This window comes from Podarcis erhardii (assembly GCF_964252035.2).
Source record: "Podarcis erhardii genome assembly, chromosome: 14".
NCBI lineage: Eukaryota > Metazoa > Chordata > Lepidosauria > Squamata > Lacertidae > Podarcis > Podarcis erhardii.
Genome location: NC_138503.1, coordinates 30,184,614 through 30,209,112, shown reverse-complemented (window position 1 = coordinate 30,209,112; position 24,499 = coordinate 30,184,614). Strand labels below are relative to the sequence as shown.

At 50.8% G+C, this 24,499-nt stretch overlaps 1 protein-coding gene across 1 annotated transcript; it reads left to right on the top strand.

Annotated features, from left to right (window-relative positions):
• The first annotated feature begins 44 nt into the window (after positions 1-44).
• Positions 45-24,352, top strand: COG7 (component of oligomeric golgi complex 7). Its single transcript, XM_081840547.1, has 18 exons — positions 45-163; positions 1,209-1,420; positions 3,817-3,965; positions 4,998-5,114; positions 5,900-6,068; positions 7,277-7,359; positions 9,103-9,225; positions 12,023-12,221; positions 13,580-13,707; positions 14,940-15,094; positions 15,909-16,025; positions 17,348-17,413; positions 17,643-17,826; positions 19,680-19,817; positions 20,053-20,136; positions 21,268-21,382; positions 23,346-23,489; positions 23,974-24,352. The coding sequence occupies exons 2-18, from the start codon at positions 1,255-1,257 to the stop codon at positions 24,138-24,140; spliced, it is 2,304 nt and encodes a 767-aa protein (XP_081696673.1). The 5' UTR covers positions 45-163; positions 1,209-1,254; the 3' UTR covers positions 24,141-24,352.
• Positions 24,353-24,499: the final 147 nt, after the last annotated feature.

Sequence of the window (24,499 nt, the reverse complement as noted above, 5' to 3'; positions counted from 1 at the left end):
GAGCCAATCCACGGGATAGAAGGGCGGGGCCCGACGTGAAGCCGCGGGGGGCGGAGCTTCAGCCAACCCAGGCCCGTTGTCAAGATGGCGGCCCACTGGGCTGAAGAGTGACGGAGATAGACGGGTCTGTGCGCGTGCGCGCAGGTGGGCTCCGGGCGGGCAGGTGAGACAGTGGACCCGCCATGGACAGGGGCAGTCTATCTCTCAGGGCCAAGCCCTAGAGGCAGAGCACTGGGGCGGGCGAGGGGGGGGGGAAAGGAAATTTGTGCTGAACGCCTCTTATTTCCTGATGAGGAAGTCGGGGTTAGGGGCACATAGGGGCGCGGGGAGGGGCAGAGGCAGCACCCTTTATCTCCTTCAAGAGTAAGTCACGTCTTTTCTCCCTTCGCTCTCACTGACACCCACCCCTTTCTCTCTGTATAGATAAGTGTGGATTAGGGAATATTCTCTCTGCATAAATGTAATACTATATTTAAGGACGGCAGTGGCATGGTCTTGCCCTCTCCTCCTCATCTCACATCTTTATTTCATTGCATTTCTATCCTACCTTTTTCTCCAAGGAGCTCAAGGTGGCCTACCTCATTCTGCCCCCACAACAACCCTGTGACGTAGGCTAGGCTCAGAGGCAGTGAATAGCCCAAGATCGCCGAGTGGGGATGCAAACCCTGGTTTCCCAAGTCCTAGACTAAGTCTCTAATCAGTATGGCATACTTCTGTATTTCATTTGTATCCTGAGCCTTCCTTCAAGAAGTTTGACAGCAGCATACATGTTTTTCTTCCCCCTTTTCTGCTTACAACAACCCTGTGGGCCAGGCTAGGCTGAGAGGTGGCCTTTAGCCTGAGGTCATCCAGTGAGCTTCACAGCCCAACTAGTTATAGTCCAACACTCTAACCACTGCACCAAGCTCTCCCTCTGTCTCCCTGTGTCCTTCCAATCCACTCTGACTGCTAGCTGACAGAGAGGCTACTCTTGCCAGAACTCTGAATTGATTACTTATTCACACCTGTGACCTGTGAAAGTCAGCCAACCTCCTAGTCTACCCTGACTGGCAGCATCTGCTCTCCAGGGCTTCTGGCAGGAGACTTTTCTCAGCGCTTCTTGGAGATGCCACTAGTGGGGATTGAAACTGCATGTCAGGCAGGTGCTCTGCCACTGAGCTGCTGCAACCCTGTCCTTGTTCACATCTGTCCGTCTTGTATCCTTCCAGGCACTGCTAATTTGCTCCCACGCAAGGGGAGAGGGTGGAAGACAGCATGGATTTTTCCAAGTTCCTGGCTGATGATTTTGAGGTGAAGGCCTGGGTGAACGGGGTCTTCCGAGCAGTCCAACAGGAGGCCCCGGGCAAACTGGATGCCCATGCAAACACGGTGGTGATGAAATTGCAGCTCTTTATCCAAGAGGTCAACAATGCTGTGGAAGGTAATAGCAACTTAAGGAGGCTCAACTTAGGGTTCCAGGGCAGGAACTTAGTAGCTAAACTTAGTAGCTAAACATTAGTTTCTGCAAGCCAGCTGTGAAGTCCAATCTCACCTTGACAGCACAGTAATATTGTATGAATTTGTCAGCATGGATATCGACTGATTAAATTATGCAACAGACTTTACATAGGTTGACTTAAAAGAAAACCTTTAATCTGAAATTTGTTCTATAGCTGTTGACAAGTTTTTCACCTTTTCAAAATGTAAAGACTGTCCCATTCCAGTGCAGTTGTTTAAACAAGTTAGTTAAAATAATAAAACACTTTTACATTGCCGTTTCTGGTGCAGCCACAAAGTGTGGAAGCTGGCCAGTGAGATGCTTATTTTAAGAAATTTTATTGCAAAAGAATGTAGGGAAAATGGCTAGTTTCTTTAGCAGTTCTGTGGCACCTCAATAAAGAATAAATTTTTTGGTGACACAAGCTTTCATAGGCTGGTCTGCTTCTCAAATGTGTTTTTCCCCCAACTTGGATCACTAGATATCTCTGTCTTTGGGATTTGGAAATCTACATTAGGGTTTTCTTCAATGAAAGGACCAAATTTTTGGCATGTAAACTCCTCTTTGGTGATTTATGTCCTCTATAATACGTGATCTAATCAAACCATTACAAACATACAGTGGTACTTCGGGTTACATACGCTTCAGGTTACATATGCTTCAGGTTACAGACTCCGCTAACCCAGAAATAGTGCTTCAGGTCAAGAATTTTGCTTCAGGATGAGAACAGAAATCATGCTCTGGTGGCGCAGCAGCAGCAGGAGGCCCCATTAGCTAAAGTGGTGCTTCAGGTTAAGAACAGTTTCAGGTTAAGTACGGACCTTCGGAACGAATTAAGTACTTAACCCAAGGTACCACTGTACTACTTTGTTCTTGTGAGAAAACCCAAAATTCATGTTAGAGTTTTAACACTTCTGTGGGAATAAAACAATGGCTTAAATGTCCCTATTTAAAATGGGGGGAGAGGGTAGATGGGAGAAAGATCTGCTGTATTCTAACTATAGACCCCCACCTAGCTTACAATTGTTCCCAACCACACTCTGCTGCTTAGCCTGAAATCCTATAAGTAAGCTCCACTGAACTCAGAGCTTGCTTTTGATTAAATGTGGATGAGTTCAACACATTGAGCATTTCTTCCACAAAGGATTTCCTGAAATGCAGCCTTTAGCTTTAATTTGAAATAACAAACTATCTTGCAAAGATGTTTTACCATTTAAATTGCTGGTCAGAAGTAGAAAGCTTATCAAAGGAAAGGAGAGAGGCGTTCCATCTTCCTTTTTTATCCTTTTACATGCTCTTTTCTTTCTATTTCCCTGATTCCATAATTAACTTGGCAAGTGGATTTACTGGAGCCTGGTTTTGTGACCGTTGACCCCTATTGCAATACTCAAAGGTAGCAATTTTTCAATTTGCTGTGTGTTTTTAGATGAGGTGGAAAACTGATGAAAACAGGAGAGAAAAAAGCTGAGGGATTCTTTGAAGCTTCACACTGAGGCCACTCACACTGCAGAAGAGGAAAGCAGCTTGGTTGACTTTAAAATTTAAAAATGCAAAGTCTTTTTGTTGGAGAGTAGAATGAGCTGAGTCTTTGAGAAGTTTTTCCTGTGACATCCTGCATAGCAGCCACAGTAGAAGCAGATGTTGTGACTCACAAATAATGAGCCAGCCAACCCATCCTGGTGCCTTCTAGCTTTTGGAGACTAAAGTTCTCATCGGCCCAGTCCAGCACAGCTGTTCACCTATCAGCCCCCCAGCATCACACAGCTGTGCTAACTAATGGGAGTTACAATGCAAAACAGCTTGAGAACCGTAGGTTAGGGAAAATTGGTCTGCAATGTGACATAGTGAGCTTCTTTAAGTGACTTGGTGAGAGTGCAGAAGCCTTCCCAGCCAATGGCTGAGCTTCTGTGATGTCATGGAAAGACACAATGTGTTCTAACTGGTTGTGCTGAAGATGCTGACTATAACAGCAGTGGGTGAGAGAAGTGTGGCGTGCCAGTTTAGCCGGAAGAGACATGTTATTCCAGAAAGCTGATGAACAGGTCGGAAGTGAGGCTGCAAGGTTGTTCTGGATGCTCAGAAATGGGGGATCTGAGAAGTCAGAATTTAAAGTTGCTGTTCATATCCTTGTATTTCTAGCCTTCAGTGCTGTGTTGAATTGCAATGTCCCCATCCCTGCTTTGCCCACTTGGTGATTCCTCTTCTCTCCCCAGTACCCCGTCCTCTGGGGATATAATTCCTCTTTTTTTGCCCTGCTTCTGGACTCTCAATAAGGAATCTCTTCTCCTTTCTTACACCAAGCCACTGAATCATTGATGGTTGTCTTTCCCATTCTGCAGAGACAAGCCACCAGGCGCTCCAGAGCATGCCCAGAGTTCTCCGGGAGATGGAGGCCTTGAAGCAGGAGGCAACCTTCCTGAAGGAGCAAATGGTCCTGGTGAGGGAAGATATTAAGAAGCTGGAGCAGGATACAGCCCAGTCGATGCAGGTACTTGATCCTCTGGCATGGCCAGGTGGGCTGTCCTTTTCCTGGAGTAGCTGCAGGCTGGCTGCAAGAGGCACAAGCGTGGAAGGGGTCAGCCCGGCGCGGGGAACCGGCAGCCCTCCGGCTATTGTTGCTCTTTGACTCCCATCATCAGCCCTCACCATTGGCTAAGCTGGCTGGGGCTGGTGGGAGCTGGAGTCCAAGAACATCAGGAGGGCCACAGATGTTTCCCCACCTCGACTCTGCTCATGGCAGTTGCTGGTTCTGGCTGCCACGTTGGTATGTACAGTACAGTATAGCAAAGCACTGAAAAGATGAGAAGAGCAGAGGAGCCTCCCTGAAGGGGGCCCATCTAGTCCAGCATTCTGTCTTTGCAGTGGCCAACCAGATGCCCCAAAGGGAAGCAGCTCACATGCATGACATTAATGCAACAGAATTCTCCCTGTGTGCTGTTTGCAGCAGCTGACATTCGGAAGCATTACTGTCTCCAACAGTGGAAGTAAAATCAAAGCCATTGTGGCTAGTAGCCACTGATAGCCTTTTGCTCCTCAGTGAATTTGTTAACCCCTTTTAAAAGCCCTCAAACTGCCTCGGGTTCACTGGCAGCCATGCCTCTGAGGAGCAGACATTGCGAGACTCTTTGCCTCTAGTGCCCTGCTTGAGAGCTTCTTAAGGATGTCCGGTTGTCTCACTCTGGGGAACAGGATGCTGCACTATACAGGTTGCTTCCCACCCCCTTGTCTTTCCTGGTGGGGCTCTCCTTACATTCTTTAATGGTAGATGGAACACCCCCCCCCCAAATCCCAGAGTTGTGCTTTGTTATGGAGCCAAATTTCTCTGTTTCTAGTTGGATATGTTTTCAACATTCATTAGTTATTTAGAAACAGCCCAACAGAAATGGCTAACTCACAGGGAGTGCCTTTATCATTAAAATGAAAAACACAAAAACCAACCAACTGTCACTTGCAAAATTAAGATGCGACACAAGGCAGGTTTCGCTGTCATCTTTTGCGGCTCTTTCTGCCTCTTTTCCAGGTTTTGGTCAAACTGGATCATGTGAAATCCAGGATGCAGCTGGCCGCCGACTCTCTCCAGGAGGCAGACAAGTGGAGCACCCTCAGTGCTGACATCGAGGAGACGTTTAAAACACAGGTATGTGTATATTCTCACACGGCTGCAAAGTGCATCTCACCTCTAGATGTCAGCCTTTGCCAACCTCTTGCAGTACAGATGTTTTGGACTACAGTTCCCATCAGCCCCAGGTGTGGCTGGATCAGGCTAATGGCCCATCTAGTCCAGCATCCTTTTCTCACAGTGGCCAGCCAGATGCCTGTGTGAACCCAGCAATCAGGATTTGAGCACAAGAACCCTCTCCCCTCCTGTGGCTTCCAGCATCTGGTATTGCAGCCTCAGACCAGAGGCAAAGAAGAGCCATTGGGGTTGATAGCCTTCAACCAGGCACTGGTCAGCTAGAGAGCAAGAGAGATCTTTGAGTCGCTGCCTGGGGAACAGGTTTTTGTTTTTTTTTAAAAGCCATTGAAGGAGACTGCTGGGCGTTTGTCTGGGTTGTCTCTGCAGCCTGTGCACTTTTTCTGCTTCTCTGCTACTGACTTGTGTAAGATGCTGACATGGCAGAAGAATCTCATGGTTTGTTGAGTTTGGAACTCTGCTCCAATTCTGTTGCTGCTGCTGGCTGGTTATCCTCTTTGGCTTCTTAAGCTGGAACTGTGCAAGGTTATTTCTTTTTAAATGGACACCATCTATTTTTCGGATTCCACCTCCCCCCTGCCCTGAGCAAAATGAGCTGTTGAGGTTGTCCTTCACTTCATATGAAAGGGGAACAGAAGTGTGCCTTGCGGGTGTGGGTGGGATGTGCAAAACATGTGCTCGCTGGGCAATTCCAATGACCAAATGGTGGTGTTCTTTTCTGGGTCCAGGACGTGTCTGTGATTTCAGCCAAGCTGACCAGCATGCAAAGCAGCCTGGCAGTCCTGGTGGACACACCAGACTATTCGGAAAAGTGTGTGCATCTGGAAGCGCTCAAAAACCGGCTGGAGGCCCTGGCCAGCCCCCAGATCGTGGCTGCCTTCAACGCTCAGTCTGTTGGTGAGTCTGTGGCCTTTGGTCCTATTATTCATTTATATAACCCCTTTCCTCCAAGGAGCTCAAAGTGGCTGTCCCCATCCTCATGTAATCCCTACAACAACCCTGTGAAGTAGGATAGGCTGAGAGGCAATGATCAGCCCAAGATGACCCAGTGAAATTCATGGCTGAGTGGGGATTCGAACCCTGATCTCCCAGGTCCTAGTCTGATACTACCAGGGTGGTCCAACTAGGCCTTCTTCCCAAAGCCTAGTTAGTGCTTTCCCCAGCTTTGGGAAGGAGGTGGAAGGGCTCCAGGACCCTGCCAGAACCTTGCGCCTCCTTCTGAAAATCCGGCACCTTGCTTAGCTGGCTTTGGGAAGGCAATGGGAGGGCTGGGTGTCAGATTTTGACCTCGTTCCCCCATCGGATGTGACAAGGCAGTGTGGGGCCCCAGGGACTCTGTGTCAAAGTACTCTTGGAGCCCACTTGATATGAAAACATGGACCATCCTACACTGTTGTGCCACATGTTATGCTGTCCTCTGGCCAAGGAGTAGAGATGCTCCTTGTGCCACAAAGCTGCCCCAGGAATTGTGTAGCAGGTGGTTTGTTAGTGGGTTGTGACGGTTGTTCAGGTTTGATCTTTTAAATTGTTTCCTTCCTGGGAGAAATCCTTTAGACTCAAGTTCTTAAAGAACTGTAGTAATCCACTGCGGATCCTTGGCAAACTCTCCAATCACAACTGGATCATTTGGAGCTCTTTTAGGGAGCCACCAGGAGGGGGCACCCTTGTACTGAACATGAGGCTTTTGCCTGGCCCTGTGAGAGAGAGGTTGAGCTTCTTTCCCTCCTGATCCAGCACAGCATTTCCTGCTTTTATGTTTGGCCCAGAGGTTACCTGTCCACTTGCCCACCCCTAATATACAAACCCACACATGTGCGGGAGGGAGGGGAGGGGAGGGGGGCTGGGTTGTCTATGGACAGCATTTGTGAAGCAATGCTCTGCTCTAATTTGCACCTACAAGTTTTGGGGGGACTTTAGGAAATGAAAAGGGTTGCTGCTGCTGCTGCTGCTGCTGCTGCCAACAACTTGGACTTTAAAAGAGGATTAGGCAAAGAATTCTGTGCTTCCCGCTTGATCTGAGCTCTGCCTGGGCAAGAGGCTGACCTCTCTGTCTCTCCACCTGCCACCCAAAACTGGCTGACCGAAGCTCTTTTGCCTTTTATTAGATCAGGCCCGCCTGTTCGTCAAAGTCTTCACTGAAATCGACCGGATGCCGCAGCTGCTGGCTTACTACTACAAGTGCCACAAGGTACTCCCTTCCTCCCACTGAAACACACAAGTTGCTGTGGATTGAACCCCAACTGCCTTCCTCTGGGTGGAATGAGGAAGACAGATCCCTCCTTTTGCTCTTGCAGGCCTGAGCACCGTCTGCCCTGTTGCTTGGCCAGCTTTGGGGAGATGGCAGATCACAAAATGGGGTGGTGACGGTGGTGACAGGGGGTGCTTTTCCTGTACTATCAGCGCCCAGGTCCACTTATGGCATTTTGGTTGCTGAGGGTTGTATCCAGCTAAGATCTGCTCAGAGTAGACACCCTGAGGTTAATGCACCCTAATTTCTGTGGGTCTGCTCTGACTAATGTCTTGTACAGCGTCATGGCACCTCTTGCTAATTCACATGGCATCCACCACAAGCCCTGTTGGATTGGACCCCCCATAGGTCAGATCTGCTGGTTCCCTGCTCTGCTACTGCCCATGACACACAAAATCCTGTTTCCTTGTGGCAAGGGAAAATCAGGATGGTGCCAGCCCCTGTCGCAATCCTGGCTTGCCCAAATTCCCATCGCCTCTTTGCACCTCTTTTTTCCAGGTGCTCTTTCCTGCCCTTCTGTTTTTAGTGCTAAAACTGCACAAGCAACAGTTTGGAGAAACAGCAGGGGGCAGGCAAGGGTGGCACTTATATACCCTCTTCTCCCCCTCCACCCAGTCTCTCTCCCTCCCCCCCCCCCGCTTGTGTGCCTTCCAAGAGCCTTTCCTGCCCCTTCCTTTGTGACGCCAGATTCCCATCGCCACTGGGTGAGAGTTATGCAACTCTCTTGGCAGTGGGAAGGTGTACATTCTGGGTGGCAGGGTGGCAAATAATCCTCTTTCTGGGCTGCCCTTCCCTGGGACACAGCCAGTTCAGCAGCCGGGCTGGGGCTGGACTGAGTAGTGTTGGTTTCATCCCTGGTTCCCAGTAACATACCAGTTTTAATTAAATTGACAAGGGATCCAGGGCCTCTTCTGACATCGTTTTGTGCTTGGGTGTATGTGATTTGCCCAGAGTGGCAGCTGGCTCCAGGAATGCTCCCTGGTCCAAGTGTTTTGGGGGCCACATGTGTAATGCTAGCCTCAAGCTTCTTTATTTGAATGGTGGTCCCTGCAGCAGTTGCTGTTTTATTGGATTTCCACTTAAGCATCCTCAGGTTGGTGTGTGGCCCTGTCTTATTTGGTCTACACAACAGCCCTGTTAAGCAGCTTAGACCCAAGGCCACCCTGTAAATTGAGCCGGGGCTTGAACTCTGATCCATGTCTGGCATCCTGCTGCCCACAGCTCATCAGATGGAAGGATGAGCTTCGTTTACTTCGTGTTTATTACATTTCCATCCAGCCTTTCGTCCAAGGAGCTCAAGGGGGCATGCATACTTCTCTTCCTCCCCATTTAATCCCCACACCAACCCTGTGAGGTAGGGCATGCTGAGAAGCAGTGACCAGATCAAGATCACTCAGTGAGCTTCACGGCTGGGTGGGGATTCAAACCCTGGTCTCCCAGTCCTGACACTCTTAACCATAACATCTGCTTTGCTCAAAGGCAATCTTGAAGTCAGTCCGCTGCTCTTGGGGTGCAGGTTATAGAATCATAAAAAGCTGCTCTCTTGTTCTCAATGTCATTCTGGAAGAACAAAACCCAATTATTGAATCCATATGGTGCCACTTATTACACATCACCAAGCAGAGGCGCCATAGAAGCAATCTCTTGTGCAAATGCGACCCTGACGTGTATTCTCACCCTCAGGTGCAGCTGGTGGCCGTGTGGCAGGATCTGTGCCAGTCTCCTCTCCCCTTGGACCGGCAGCTAACGGAGCTCTACGATGGTCTTCTGGGGACGTGGCACTCTCAGCTGCAGTGGGCCATGCAGGTATGGCCATGGGGCTGGCTGGCTGAGGAGGGGCTGGGCCAGGCAGGGAGGTGGAAGAGTTGGCCACAAACCAGGGTGGTAGGGGTTGGGGGTAGGTCTGGTCTTGGAGTGCAGCTGCTTCTGAAGCTGCTCTATCTCCTCCATCTCTTTGAAATGTAGCCGAGTCGCTCAGCTGAGCAGTTGCAAAATGCGCACTCTGTTTATGGTCTGGCATATCCCCTCCAGGGTTTTCCCAACCAGCTCGTGTAGCTTGGCTGGATTTTAGTTCGAAGGAGAGTTCCCTTGCAAATTTTTGAGCATTTTCATCTTGATAACGAAGGAGGCCTTGAATACAAATGGGCTGTTGCAGCCATCGGTTTCGAGCCCGGTTCTACAAAAAGATTCCGCTGGTGTTTTTCCTGTGTTTCCGTAATTGCATTGGGCAGGTCTGGGATTTTGGCGTGTGAAGTGGATGCTGGCATCCTGGTGGCATCCTCTGTGTGTATGTTCGCTCAGATATATATTTTTAAAATGCAGGTTTCTGACGCTCGTGGCTGCGGAGCCTTGCAATGGTGAAAGGAGTCTCTGAGGAAGGCTCCTCAGTAGGGGATTCTGTCTGGCGTTTCTCCACAGCTCCTCATCCTTCTCTATGACAAACAGGACCAGATGAATTACACAGTGTGGGCAGTTCTGCATATGTCTAAAATTGAGTGGGGGCAGGAGAGGGGGCACTAATTTATTTATGGTATTTATATCCCTTCTTTTTATCCCAAGGAGCTCAAAGTGCTGTACATAGATCTCCCTCACCCCATTTTATCCTCACAACAACCCTGTGAGGTAGGCTAGACTGAGAGGCAGTGACTGGCCCAAGTTTGCCCAGTGAGCTTCATGGCCAAGTGGTGGGATTTGAACCCTGGTCTCCTAGGCCCCTGTCCGACACTCTAACCACTGCACCACACTGGCTCTCATGTGTATTTAAGTGCTGCTAGCACTTAATTGTAGCTTTCTGCTTCCCTGGGAGCTAAAGCAGGCTGAGAAGCAGAGTATAAATTAGGGAGAATAGGAGGCTGCAGTGACCTCTCGTCATGCTTCAGATTGTTCTTCTGGAGCCCCCTCCATATTTCTCACAGGTTGCATACATTGGTTTCCATGTGATGCTTTGTTTAAACCATAGCTTTTTTTAACAAACCTGTTAAACTTTGATTGGTGGAACTGGCCCTGTTACAGATGCCACATCATACCTGTTCCTCATTTGTCAGAACTCAATCTTTTAGTATGGCTGCACCTACAACTTTGGAACGCCTTGCCTAGTGACATCAGGCAGGAGCTTTCACTGCAATATTTTTGGTGCCTGCTGAAAACGTTCTTGGGTGTTTTAGAAAGTTCATCTGCTTTTAGTCTACTGTTATTTTCGCTTTTTATCTTAATTTTTATCTTAATTGACAATTTAATCGTTTTATCCTTTGAGATTATTTTTTTTTTTTTAACAATCACCCGGCATATACATTTTACGAAATAAATACATAAATGGCTGAATGAATAAATGCAGGACTAGATATGGGCCATTGGCCTGGTCCAGCCACCGGGCTATTCTTATCTCTGGGGAGAATAAATGCCCATACTGTGGGAGGCTTGTGCCTGTAGCAACAAGGCAGGTGCAGTCCCTGAAGGGAATCGTTTGCAGCAGCAGCACCTGTAGCATAATACCAAGGGTCCTTGCGATATCTTGGAGGCTCAGCTAGTTTATTGTGGCTGGAGTTTCAGAAGGCTGCTGCCAACTTCATCAGATTAGGCCACTGGAGCTGACCTATCACCCATGAAGGAGAAAGCTGATGTATATCTCTTGTATGTTGGAGGCCTCTTTATAGCAAGGAGCCCAGAGGGAGTTCTCAACCCACCCCTCTCCGGGTTGTGATAATCATGGGCTGTGTCGGCACCATACACCTGAAGCACAATTTGACTACTTGAAACAGCTGTAGCTTCCCCAAAGAACTCTGGGAGCTGTAGTTTGGTAAGGTAGCTGAGAGTTGTTAGGAGGCCCCTTTCCCCCTCCCGGAGCTACAGTTCCCAGTGTGGTTAATGGTCGACCCCTCTTCCCAGGGAACTCTGGGAATTGTAGCTCTGGGAGAGAGAAAGAGAAAAACTTGTGTCTGTGTGTGTGTGTTTGTGTGAGAGAGAGAGAGAGCGAGAAGATGCTGCTATGGACCCCAAGTCGCTTCTGAACTGGCCGGATGTGCAAATATGTAGGATAATATTTCATCCCTTTGGCTGTGGAAAGTGTTGTGCTTGTGTGCTCCCCATGGAGTGCAGGAATCTATAAAATGATTGTCCAGAGAGAGGCTGTTGGTTGGGGAACTGCATGTGTCTCACAGCTGCCATCAGCACCCCTCCCTCCCATCTTTTTAACAGCGCCTGGTGAGTCTGCCAGCCTTTCAGACCAGCTCTGGGTCGGCATGTCCTTGTAGCTGACGGACCCTTCAGGGTGGGTTTCCTTTTCTAGCTTTTTGAAACAGGCAAGTTTTCACCCACATGGGTCAGCCTGCAGGATGCCTCCAGCCATAGGGGGTGTCATTCAAGGCTTTGCAGGTTCAGGTGCCAGGTTCAACCCCCAATGGCATTTCCTGGTAGAGCTCTGAAAGAGAGGCCCCTGCCTGAAATCCTGGCGAGCTGCTGCTGCTGCTGCCAGTCTGTGCAGACAACACTGAGCTCAATGGACCACTGGTCTGACTGTCTTAAGGAAGCTTCCAGTGTTCGTTTACAGACAGGTCCACCGACTGCAGCCTCTGGTCTCATCCCCTGCTTCCCCTTCCTCCTGCAGGTTTTCAAGAACCCCCACCAAGTTGTGGTTGTCTTGCTGATCCAGGTGCTCAGCGCCCTGGTCCCCTCCATCCCCGTCTGCCTCAGCACTGCCATGGAGCGCGCTGGCCCTGAAAGCAGGCTGAGCCGCCTCCTGGGGCTGTACGATGCCACGGTCTACTTTGCTCGCGGCCTGGAGGTCGCCATGTTGCCCGTTTTGAGTAAGTGCCCTCTTGGGCCATGCCTGCTTGCGTGTTGTCCCGATCCATCTCTGTGCAAGTCCTCTAAGCACATTGCTTTTTTTCCTCTCCCTTTTTATTTTGTTGTTTAAAAATTTTAATATTAAAGGAAGAATTCAAATTATAAAGAAGTAAAGTGATACAGAGTGGGAAAGTGGAAAGTTTTTCTTTCTTTCTTATAACATCTTTGTTCTCGTCTCCCCTTCCTTTTTTTCCTTTCTGTGCACGGGATATATTTATATATATTCTTGCCGGAATGCAATTTGTTAGCATTGCATTGATGCCATTTATCGGTTACATAACATTTGTACCAAACTTTGTTTAACTAACTTGAGCGGTGTTGACACAGTTCTTAAAGTGTTTGCTGAAGCCGAACAGTTCTGATACTACCTTGAGTAAATACATCTTCGCACTTGTTGCTTTCGACAAACTCTCGTAGCATCCCAGCACCCTCCTGGAACAGGCGGCTGCTTTGTTCCCACCCAGCCGCATGGTGGGAGGGGGGGGGAGGCAGCCTTTGAACCTCCTCTTGAGCTGCCGGCCTGGGTTCACTTGCTCTTGGGTCTGAGGTGGGGAACCTCCTTCAGCCCAAGGTACTCAGTCTGTCCTGGGCAATCTTCTGGGAGCCACATGCCGGCAGTGGGCAGGCCAGGCCTTTCTCCCTCTCAGACTTAGATGCTGCATCTCCATTATCCCAGCTCTGGCTGGCAGCAGCAGCAACCTGTCCTGGTGTCTGTGAGGAACTCACTGAAGACTTCTAGTCAAGGAAGGCTGAAAACACAGCGCCAAGAGCACGTGGATGCCTTTTATTTCCCTCTCACCCCGGGGCACCCTTCCCAAGCTGGGTGTTCAGTTTGTTTGATTTGCAGCATTTTAGGGCCCTACAAGGCAGCTGACATCACGTCACCATCATAAAATAAAACGTGTGCAGTGAAAAATGCAGTTTCCTTCTGTGCCAGGACAGTGTCCTTCTGCCTGTCCTGCTTGCGTAGGCCTTTTCAGGAGAGGGAAAAATTGGGGTACACTGGACTGTGCCAGGAAGATGCCAAAGCACCCTAACCCACCCCTCCCCAGGACAAAGGAGTCGATGAAGACTGGGGGGAAGAGTGGGGAGCTTCAGCAAGGCATGCGGTGGGAGCCAGTGTAGGACCCAGAAAGAGCTGGGGGAGGGAGGGAGGGGGCCTCTTTTGGGGTCTAACGGGGGGAGGGGGCAGGGAGTGCATGAAAATGCCTATAGTGGATTAAAGGGTGCGGTTTTTTAGGACCTGTCCTGGGACTTTTATGGTGGGAGGAAAAGCATTGGGGACAAGTGCTGTGATGCTCTTTCTTTGAGCTTTTAGGGGAATGCAACTTGGTGAAGGTGACAGAGCTGGTGGAAGCTGTCTATGGTCCCTACAAGCTCTTCCAGTTGCAGTATGGAGCCCTGGAGGAAGAGAACCTCCTCATCCAGTTGAGCGCTGTCCCCTTGGTAAGGGAGCCCTGCCTGCCTGCCTGCCTGCCTGCCTGCCTGCCTGCCTGCCTGTTGACCCCAAGGGACCCTCCAGGAGCATTGAGCTCCCAGCCCCAGCAACCAACATGGCCAGGAGGCAGGGATGATGGCTGGAGGTCCAGCATCCTGTGGAGGGCACCACATTGGCTGACCCTCCTGTCTGTGAGGAGTGTGTGTGTGTGTGTGTGTGTGTGTGTGTGTGTGTGTCCCACTTTTCTAACAACAACAAAATGTGCAGTTCCAAGAGTCATTGAAACTGATGGGTGGGAATTGCAGCCCACAATGCCAGGAGGGGAAGGCTGGTTTGACCAGCTGAATGCACAGATGCACCCTCATAAGGGAGGTGCCATCTAAGCCCACCCTGTGATGTACAAAGTGAACATTGGAAGATTCGGGATGGAAAAAGTGTCCTTCTTCAGGCAGTGCATAGTTAAACTATGGAACTCTCTCCTACAAGTGCCACCAACTTGGATGGCTCTGAAAGAGGATTCACAGAGGACAAGAAGACTATCGATGGCTCCTAGCCATGATGGCTGTGCTCTGCCACCACAGTTGGAGGCAGCAATGCTTCTGAATACCAGTTGCTGGAAGCCACAGAAGGAGAGAGGGCTCTTGTACTCAAGTTCTGCTTTCTGGTTTCCATAGGCGTCTGGTTGGCCACTCTGAAAACAGGATGCTGGACCAAATGAGCCATAGGTCTGATCCTGCAGGTTCTTCTTAGGTTCTGAAGCAGGAGGGCCTCTGAGCCCCCTCATTACTCCAGTCCAGGAAGGCTTTTGAAGAAGCTCACCCACCATTCCTGTAGGCCAGGGCTTCTGAGTCACCCCTTGCACTGACGGCTGAAGCCTCTGGCTGTTTTTGCTCCCTGAACTTTTCCTTGGGGGTATTTGCACCGCTGAGGCGCTCTGCTGCCTTTGGAGGGTGTTTATCTTGTGAAAACACCTGCCAAGCTACTTAGGTCCACTCCTACCTAAACTGCCAGGTGAGTGATGGCAGAGATGAACCTTTCCCCCTCCAGCTCTTTTTAAATGCTGAGGGCTTTTTCATTTTTGCTGGATGCGTTGAGGAATGGTGGATGCTTCTGGGTCCGAATGGAAACATTTGCTTTGATTTCTTGTCTCTTTAGTATCCGGTGGGATGATGTTCCTTCTTGAGGGAGGTGTACCCCCCTCTCTGTCTCTTGGTATGACTTATGTCCTGTGGTTGTGCAGGAGCACGGGGAGGTCATCGACTGCGTGCAGGAACTCAGCCACTCCGTGAACAAGCTCTTCAGGTTGGCCTTGGAGGCTGTGGACAATTGCCTCAAGCTGACGGACGGCTTGGGGGTAGGAGGCCTCCTCAAGGCCCTGCGAGCCCTTTTCAGCAAGTGAGTCCCAGGGAGCTGGCTAGCAAGTCAGCTGTTATTTCCTCCCTCCCTCCCTCCCTCCCTCCCTCCCTCCCTCCCTTCCTTCCTTCCTTCCTTCCTTCCTTCCTTTGATGGATGTTTGAAACTTTCCCTGCCATTGGCAAAGGCAGCTGGATTTTGTCATTCTCTGGAAGTGAGTGCCAGTCCACCCATGCATCCCCAAATGTGGTTGTGAGCAAAGGATTCAGATTCCCCAAAACCACAGGGTTGCTGGGGGTTTGATTGTTCAAATCTCCCAACATAGTTCCTGGCTGCTTCCTGTGACAAGGAGAATAACAGATGCCTCCAAAACAGTGGGTTGTATTCCAGCATTGCTCATGCTTAAGAGTAGACCCATTGAACTTGATAGACGTGACTAACTGAGCTCCACTCAGGGCAGAACTTAGCTGGATGCAATCCAATGTGTCTGTGTTGTTCTGCTCACACTGGGCAATATATGAAAGCCACAGAGTTTTGCTTTTTGGAGGGGTGGGGGAGTTTTAGCACAGAGAAGATGCAAGCCTGGTTATTTGGGTTGGGGGATGTAGCTTCTTGCTGCCCTGGCTACCCAGCTTTCCCTCTCTTGTGATGGCTGCCCTGCCTGGAGGGCTGGTGCTCAGCTCTCACCCTGTGTGGTGGTGATGTAGATTTCTTAGTTGTCTTCTCAAAGCAACGTATATGCAAGGATTAAAAACACATGAAGAATTAGAAACATACCAGTAATGTGACCCTGCCATCAAAGATCATAAACTGGCATGGTATTCCGTGCATCTTGAACTTCTGGGTCTTTCTGCAGATACACCTCTGACTTCAGCAATGCCCTCCAGTCAATCAGGAAGAAGTGCCAGTTGGAGGACATCCCTTCCGATTCGCTCTTCCAAGAAGACTGGACCGCTTTCCAGAACGCAATCCGGTGAGAGTGGGGTAGCTGGAAGGTTCATCAAGGGTGCTGGAAATTGTAGCTCTGGTATGGGTAAACTACAGTTCCTAGGATTCTTGCAGGGCAGGGGGAGAACATATTTTAAATGTATGGTGTACCTGTAGCTGTGGTTTCACGCAAGCTGGGAGCAGATTTAAACATAACGCTGAGCCCCCCTCCTCTGCAGTACCAACCCACTAACCCCAGCTCCCCCCTAATAACCTGAATGGTTCAGCACACGCCACATGGAGAGAGCCAGGTGCATTGCAAAAGGCATTTGTGCAGTGGTGGAGGAGGGGTGTGTGGGCAGCCCTGGGTGGGCTTACTGAGGGGGAGGCAAAGTGACAAAAAATGAGTTTTAAAAAATAATAAAAAAATAATAATTATTTTAATAATTATTTTAAATAATAATAATTATTTTAAATAATTATTTTAAATAATTATTTTAATTATTTTAATTATTTATTTAAATAATTATTTTAAATAATTATTTTAAAAAATAATAAAAATAATAAATTGGGCTCACGAAACTTTTTAGTTTAGTCAACAACGTAACGAAATGCTGCTGACACTGAGCGCCACACCGCAGGGGCCAGCACTTACCTCAGGGCCTGCAGTGTGCCCAAGCCATGAGGCTCTCCTGGGCGCCTGCAGGCTCCGTGCTGCCTGAAACGGCAGCATGGGGCTTGTGCCTGCCCACTGCCTCTCCCTCGGCCCCCTGGGGAGGCAGCAAAGAGGCTCCACGCTGCACGCCTCGTCCCCACATGCCGCACACCAGGCACCAAAGCGGCTAGTTACACTGCTGCATTTGTGGAGCTGAAGGCTACAGGTTGCTCAAGGTTGTGAGCCAAGGCAGATGTTGCTGAGGAAAGGGAAAGTCGTTCCAAGCTCCGTAACTGGACAGAACTTAATAAAAAATCCATCCACTGATTCTTGGGGGCAACTCTACTCTCCCCCCTCCAACAAGCTGCTTCTAGTTGTGTACAGACAAATGACAGCCATCGAACTGAAATGGCTTTTAAAAGATTAGTGGGAGATACAGATATAAACAGCTGCTGCCGGCCACAGTGGCTAGGTTCTCTCTGTGCTCTTGGATACAGCATGAGAAGGAAACGGTGTGTCCACTCTTTTGGCCACTTTGAGAACAGGATACAGTTGGGCCATGCAGGGTCTTCTGATGTTTGCATGATGGGAATCGCCTGGCCCACCTGTTCTTACCAACCAGATGCTCTGACAATGTCTGCTCTCTCCTGCCATTGGGCCTGGTGGCGGCTTACGAATGCTGTGATGTCACAGGTGCTTTTCCTCTCCCCCAGGATCATCGCCACCTGTGGGGAGCTCTTGCGCCAGTGTGGAGACTTTGAGCAGCAGCTGGCAAACAGGTGATGTCTTCTGTGCAAAGTTTGGGTGGGCTTCAGGGGGAGCAGGGTGCCAGTCACCTTGTGACAGCTGTCGGTTGTCTTGTCATGCAACACATTCTGTGCAGGATGTAAGATCTGGAGGTCTGGGTGGACCTTGACCTGTTGGGGGTGGTGGTGTTGGGCTTGGGGAGGGGGAAGGATTTTTCCCCATGGAGGGGCTTCAGCTCCATTTCCCTCCTGCCGTTTGCAGGATCCTGTCCGCCGCAGGGAAGTACCTCTCGGACTCCTACAGCCCCTGCAGCCTGAGCGGCCTCCAAGACCCCAGCACAGAGAAGCAGAGCCCCCTCAAGAACCCCTGGCAGGAGCACAACTACCTGCAGCAAGAGAGCCCTGCTGAGTATGCTGCCCTGCTGGAGACCCTCTACACGCTCAAGGTGGGGCTTCCAGCTGGCTGCTGGCGGAGCTCTGTACTTAGGGGGCAGACTGGGCTCCTCCTGGCTCTGAGCTGTCCCCCACACTTGGGTGGATGGGGAGATGCAGAGAGAGAATGTGTTGTCTGGAACCAGGGGGTGCGCACACACCATACATTGAAAGTGCATTTGAAGCACACCCCCCCAAAAAAAAAGAATCCTGGGAACTGTAGCTTTTCAGGGCACTTTTTTAGGGAACCATACTTCTGTGAGTTAGACTGTGGAACTTGCTGCCACAGGAGGCAGCGATGGCAGTGACCCAGGCCGCTTTAAAAGAGGATGGGACACATTCATGGAGGAGAGGGCTATCGATGGCTACTGGCCACGATGGCTTGGCTCTGCCTCCACAGTTGGAGGCAGCAATGCTTCTGAATACCAGTTGCTGAAGATCACAGGAGGAGTGTGTGTGTGCTCTTGTGTCTGGGTGCTACTTCCCACAGGCATCTGGCTGGCCGCTATGAGAACAGGAGGCTGGGCTAGCCGGGTCATTGACCTCACCTAGCAGGGCTCTTCTTATGTGAGGAGCAAGCCACAGCTCCCAAGGGTTCTGTTTTTGGAAGGGGAGGATGTGCTATAAATACATGGTGTGCCTGCAGCCCTGAACCCTTGAGGCTTCCTTTCCTGCCGGCGCTTTCCCAGGCTGCCCTTGGTCTCTGCCTATTCCCAACTCGTCCCAGGGGAGGGGACACAAGCAGCTCTGGTTACAGCTCCTTCCCTGCAGCAGCCTCTTTGCTTTTCCGGGGGCCTCTTTGCGGCGCTCCTGCCCCCTTGCTTATTTTCTCACGGGGGCTTGGGATCTCTTGCCACTCAGGGCACGCCCCTGCTGAGGTCACTCGCCCTGCCACGTGCCTGCTGGGTGTCGAGAGCCCCGTGTGCTCTGCTTTCCAGGACTGCCGTGCCCTGGCTGGCCCCAGTTGACCTCTCTTTTGCTGTTCAGTTGTTTCTTTGGAAAGGGCAGGGCACTCTTCCCGCGGGGATGTGGAGAGAAGCCAGGATGGTTGCATCAACTGATGACGGATGGTGGTGAAGGAGGGAGCATCAGGTGGCCCCAAAAAGGGCCCTTCTCAGTGCAGCTGGAAAAGAGGCTGCCTTAGGCCACACAGTGTGGGGCCTTTTGAGCAAGTCACACCTGGCCAAGCATCTCCTGCTTGGCACCCAGCAGTTCTCCATGGTGTCAGGAAGGAGGGGAGGGGTGGGTCCCTGTGATGGGACAGAGTGAGGCAGCCGCCTCAAGTGGCAGATGTGGAGGTGTGGTGAGCATCCAGGCGCCATGCCACCTTCCCAGTACCACCCATGCTAGCCAGCTGCCCTCTCATATTGGAGTCCTTTCTCTCATATTGCAGTCCAATTTAACTGCCAGTCCAATTGGCTTCTGTATGTGCCTTGGGGGAGGGTGCCATCTTGTCCTTTGCCCAAACAAGCCCCCTCCACCCCTCCCTGCAAGCTTGAGAACCAAGAATCCTTCTGAAGAGGCTTCATTGTACGATGGGCTCCAGAGCTCAGGCTCCATAGGCAAAGCAGATGCTCAGTCTTGGCTCAAGGTAGGACCACTGTAGCTCAGTGGCTAAAGGACCTGCCTTCCTTGTAGAAGGACCCTGATCCCGGGCATCTCCAGGTTGGGGTTGTGTTTTTTTTTTTGGGGGGGGGGTGACTTTCCTGAAACCCCAGAGAGCTGCTGTGTTGACAGTACTCAGCTAGATGGACCAGTGGTCCCTGGTCCTCAGGGTGCATGAGACTCACAAAAAAAATTGGTGGTGTTGGTAGGGCGGAGTCTGTCCTGTGTCCTCCGGCCTTGACTCCCTGACTCCCCACCCTAGGAGAAAGGGACCAGCCACAACCTGCTGTCAGCCTCGCGCTCTGCCCTCATGCGCCTCAACCAGCAGGCCCACCAGCTGGCCTTCGACTCCGTCTTCCTTCGCATCAAGCAGCAGCTCTTGTTGGTTTCCAAGATGGAGGTGAGCAGCACCTTGCGAGGGAAACTCCAATGGGTGCCTCTAGGTTTAGGGTGGGTGGGGATTCCTGCGATTAGGAGGGGGTGGGGTGGGGGTGGGGCAATCTTTCCAAGAATGTTGCTGCATCTCAGGGAGAACCTCCCTGCTCAGTGGGCTCCCTCTCCAGCCATCATGCTGGTGCTGTTCTTGGTGCCTGCGTGGCTTCAGCTGCCTTTTTCTCTGCTTTGCTGCCCGCCAGAGCTGGAGCACCAGTGGCACTGGGGAGATGCTGACAGATGAGCTGCCCAACTTCAGCCTCACACCCCTGGAATACATCAGCAACGTAAGATCGTGTGTGTGTGTGTGTGTGTGTGCATGGGAGACTGACAGGCAGGCAGGACAACACAAGACCTGCCCTAATGCTGGTTGTGTCACCTCAGAAAGAATACTGTAGAATTGGAGAAGGCTCAGGGAAAGCACAACCAAAATGATCAAGGGGATGATGGGGCCATTCCCCCATGAAGAAAGACTGCAGCGTCTGGGGCATTTAGTCTGGAGAAAAGGCGAGTAAGAGGCAACGGGGTGGAAGTTTATAAAATGATGTATGGCATAGAGAAAAGCTTTTCTTCCTCCTCACACTAGAGATCTATGGATATCTAGTGAATGTTGGAAGATTCAGGACAGGCAAAAGAAAGTCCTTTTTCACACAGCATATAGTTGAACTATGGAACTCCCTCCCACAGCAGGCAGTGATGGCCACCAACTTTAAAAGAGGATTAGACGAATTCATGCAGGAGGAGAAGGCTATTGATGGCTGCTAGACACAATGGCTGAGCTCTGTCTCCACAGCCAGAGGCAGCAGTGCTTCTGAAAACCATTTCCTGGAAACCACAGAAGCAGAGAGAGTGCTCTTGTGCTTGAATCCTGCATTTGGGTTTTCCACAAGCATCTGTTTGGCCCAGGAGGCTAGACTAGATGGGCCATTGGCCTGATCCAGCAGCTCATCTTCTGTTCTTACTACATTTAGCATCAGAGGCAAGATGCCTCTGTGTAACCCATTGCTGGGAGTTGCGGGCATGCAGCGTGCTGCTGTTGCACTGGAGTCCTGCTTGTAGGCTTCTTCCTGTTGGGGTGTCTGGTTGACCACTGTGGGAGCAGGAGGCTGTACTGGATGCCCGCCCCCCCCGGCCTGATTCAGAAATACTTTTTTAAAAACCAACTACAGCTGTTGTTAAATATGTATCGTGCTTTATAGTTGTATCTGAAATGCGCAGATAATTACTTAGTCTTCGGTTCTTAGACTTGCATTTTGCAGGTGTTTTTGTGTGTACTTTACGGATATTATGGTATGTATGTACCCTGTGTTGTTTGTTATGCTGTTATGTTGTAAACCAGCCTTTTTGACAAAGAGCGGTATGTAAACTTCTTAAATAAATGACTGTGTGACGATGGAGCGCCCTCTGTTTCTTCCTAGATTGGCCAGTACATCATGTCTCTGCCTCTCCACCTGGAACCGTTTGTGACCCAGGAAGACTCAGCTCTGGAGCTGGCATTGCATGCTGGGAAGCTGCCCTTTCCTCCAGAGCAAGGTGGGGAAAGGCGAAGTTTTGAAAGGGAGCTGCTCTTGGGATTTCCCACAGCTGCCTGTGCTGCTCTTTCCTTTGCTTGAATGGTCCGGGATTACCTCTCCACGAATCCTGTTGTCGACTGTTGTCAGGCCAGGCAGGGATAGATTCATAGAACTGGATTCTTGAAAGGGAACCCAAAGGCCACCCAGGCCAGCCCCCTGCAAGACAGGAACTGCAGCTCAAGAATCCCTGACAGGTGGCCACCCAACCTTTGTTAAAAAACCTCCAACAAAGGAGATCCTGCCACTTTCTGAGGTCATCCGTTTCTCTGTTACAAGTTCTTCCTAATGTTTAGTAGGAATATCCTTCTTTCCCATTTGAAGCCATGGGAGAAAACAAGCTGGCTCCATCTTCCATCAGATATTCCCTTCGGATATTTGAAGGTGGCTGTCCCATCACCTCTCAGTTCTCCTCTTCTCCAGGCTTATTCTAGTAGGGAGCTGGACAGCTGTGCCTGGAGCTGGGTCATCCTACATCACTCCCTCACCCTGGCCAGGATCAGGATTTGCCTTCCTTTGGGAGATATCGTTGCCTCGAGGGTCCCCTCTTCACCCCTCACTTCTTCTTGAGCATTGGGTGCTGGGATGATGAGAAGGGAGTGGGGCACCCACCGCACGGCTCAGCCCAGGAGTCTCTGCCGGGGAAACATTAGCAGAGCATGACTAATCTTGCCTTTGTTACCCATGGGTTGGGAAGGGGGGCGGTGTTGGCCGTGGCCCAGGTCACCATGTTCTAATTCCCTCTTGGCGCTCAGCCCCTTGTACAAAGGCAGCTGTCTGTGTGTCTCAGGGCATGCAGTCGCCGTGGACCAGATCTGTCTGGGAGGACTGTGGTCTGGCTTATTGGTGTGAAGGGTTGGAAGCATTCCCTGAGATGTTCCCTGAAGCCAAATGGGCTGCTGGTGCCCCAGGATCTTCCCTTTTGGGGAAGGCTGTAGTAACTCAATGGCAGAACATCAGATTTGCATGCAAAACCGCCCAGGTCCCAGGGAATGTCCCCTGCCTGATACCCCGGTGAGCCATTGCTGCCAATCAGTGTCGACAATACTGAGCTAGATGGGCCAATTTTCTGACTCAGTGTAAGGCAGTCTGCCCTGGCACTAGACTTCTGGTTATAATTTAGGCTGCTGTTTGGATTCCAAAATCCTGTCCAGGTCCTTCTGGATGCCAAGCATTGCCTTTGTGGACTCTGTCTGTAACTTGTTCTTAGTGATTTGTCTCCCTCCCTCCCTCCCGCTGGAGGTCTTCTCCAGAGCCATACTCTGCTAACCTTTGGAAAGAGCGAGAGATGAAAGAAGGGTTGGGCAAAAGTTAAAAACCTGCAGGTTGCTTGTGGTATGGGGTGTGTGGATTGAAAGCTGGCAGCCTGCTCGGTGGTGCCCCAGCAGGCCAGGAGTGGGTTTCTCTCCTCTTCTACCTCTTCCTTACATTGCCTTCAGCTGAGCAAATGCTGGAACTGAGGAACCATCATGCTGTTGGTCTTTCTAGATCAGGTCATCTGCATGAGCAGCAGTTATCCAGGGTTTCCTTTGGAGAGGGGACATTCTTAGCCCCACTTGGAGATGCCATTGGGGTTGGGACCTGGGACTTTCTTTGTGCAAGGCATGTGTGCTCTTCCCCTGAGCTATGACCCCTTCCCCTCACAGGACCAGCTGGGGAGCCCTAGTCCGAGGTGGCCCTGCTGCAAATCTTCCTGGGCAGGATAGTGCAGGGGTGGCGGAACTGGTGCTGGGGACAGCTGGTGTCCTCCTTAGAGACTAGGGCTGCCACTCTCCTTCAGGCCATAGAACACTTCACTCACCATGAACACCTCCCTTGTTCTCTTAGAATGGCAATGGCGCCCACCTGAGAGGTGCTGGAACTCAGTTCTGGTGACTTCCAATTGACATGCTTCTTTCTCTCTCCCCCCACCCTGTTGCCCCCAGGTGATGACCTCCCTGAGTTGGACAACATGGCCGACTACTGGCTGGGCTCCCTCGCCAGAGCCACGATGCAGACGTACTGTGAGGTCATTCTCCAGATCCCTGAGCTCACCCCACACTCCACCAAGCAGCTGGCCACGGACATCGGTAAGGGCAGTTGCCTCTCCACAGAAGGGAGCTGGTGCTTTCTCTCTGGCCAGGATCCAGGAGGTTGTCCTCGCAACCTCCATTTCATTATTTACATCCCATCCCATTCTTCCAAGGTGGGATACATGGTTATCTTAGGTCAGGCTGAGAGACACTGACTGGCCCAAAGTCACCCAGTCAGTTTCATGACTGAGCAGGGATTTGAACCCTGGCCTTCCAGTTCCTAGCCCAACACTCTAACCACTATACAACACTGCCTGTCAGTGAAGATCCCCTGGGAATTTCCACCAGGACAAGGATTTGGGCGCCACCTTGTTGGGACTCATCCCTTCCTCTGGGTGCAGCTGTCAGCTGCTTTGGACAAATCAGGGCTTTGAATCAGGCTGATGTCTGGTCCTGACAGATCTCACGCCTGGTTGTCAGGGTTGGGGAGGGGGCTGCCCGGCCTCTTTCTTTTCCCTCTGACCGGCATTTGGCCTTGCAGATTACCTGGCCAACGTGATGGATGCTTTGGGCCTCCAGTCTTCCAAGGCTCTGCAGAACATGGTGGCTCTCCTGAAGACCAAGCCTGAGGACTACAAGCAGACAGCCAAAAGCTTTCCCCGTCGTTTGGCCACCAGCATCGCAGCCATGAGGGGCCTGGACTACTAAACTCCTTGATTGCTCCTAGCACAAAGTTCAGAATTCTAGACTGGCACTTGGATGCGGAAACATCCGAGGTGCGTGGAGACTCAGAACTCCTTGTAGCAGGACGGACGGACTCCTTCCCAGGTGGAGGAACGCTGTTGAAGCACAGAAGAGATGTGGGCACTTGCGAGGGAGAGGGTTTATCTGTAAGTCGCTCAATAAATTTCTTAAAAGAGGCAGCTGTTCCCCAAGGAGGCTTCTTCGGAGACTGGGGAGACCTTGAACATATGCAAACAGTGCTGTCACCTGTATTTGGGGTGGAGGAACCCATCAACATGCTGATCAGATCTGGGAGAATGGTTGCTGGAATCAGACCAAGTGGG

Excerpts from the sequence above, each read along its gene's own strand:
- COG7 (XM_081840547.1), top strand. The coding sequence starts at position 1,255 with ATGGATTTTTCCAAGTTCCTGGCTGATGATTTTGAGGTGAAGGCCTGG. Across the intron at positions 9,226-12,022 it reads AGCTGCAGTGGGCCATGCAG|GTTTTCAAGAACCCCCACCA; the intron begins GTATGGCCATGG and ends TTCCTCCTGCAG. Across the intron at positions 12,222-13,579 it reads CGCCATGTTGCCCGTTTTGA|GGGAATGCAACTTGGTGAAG; the intron begins GTAAGTGCCCTC and ends TTGAGCTTTTAG.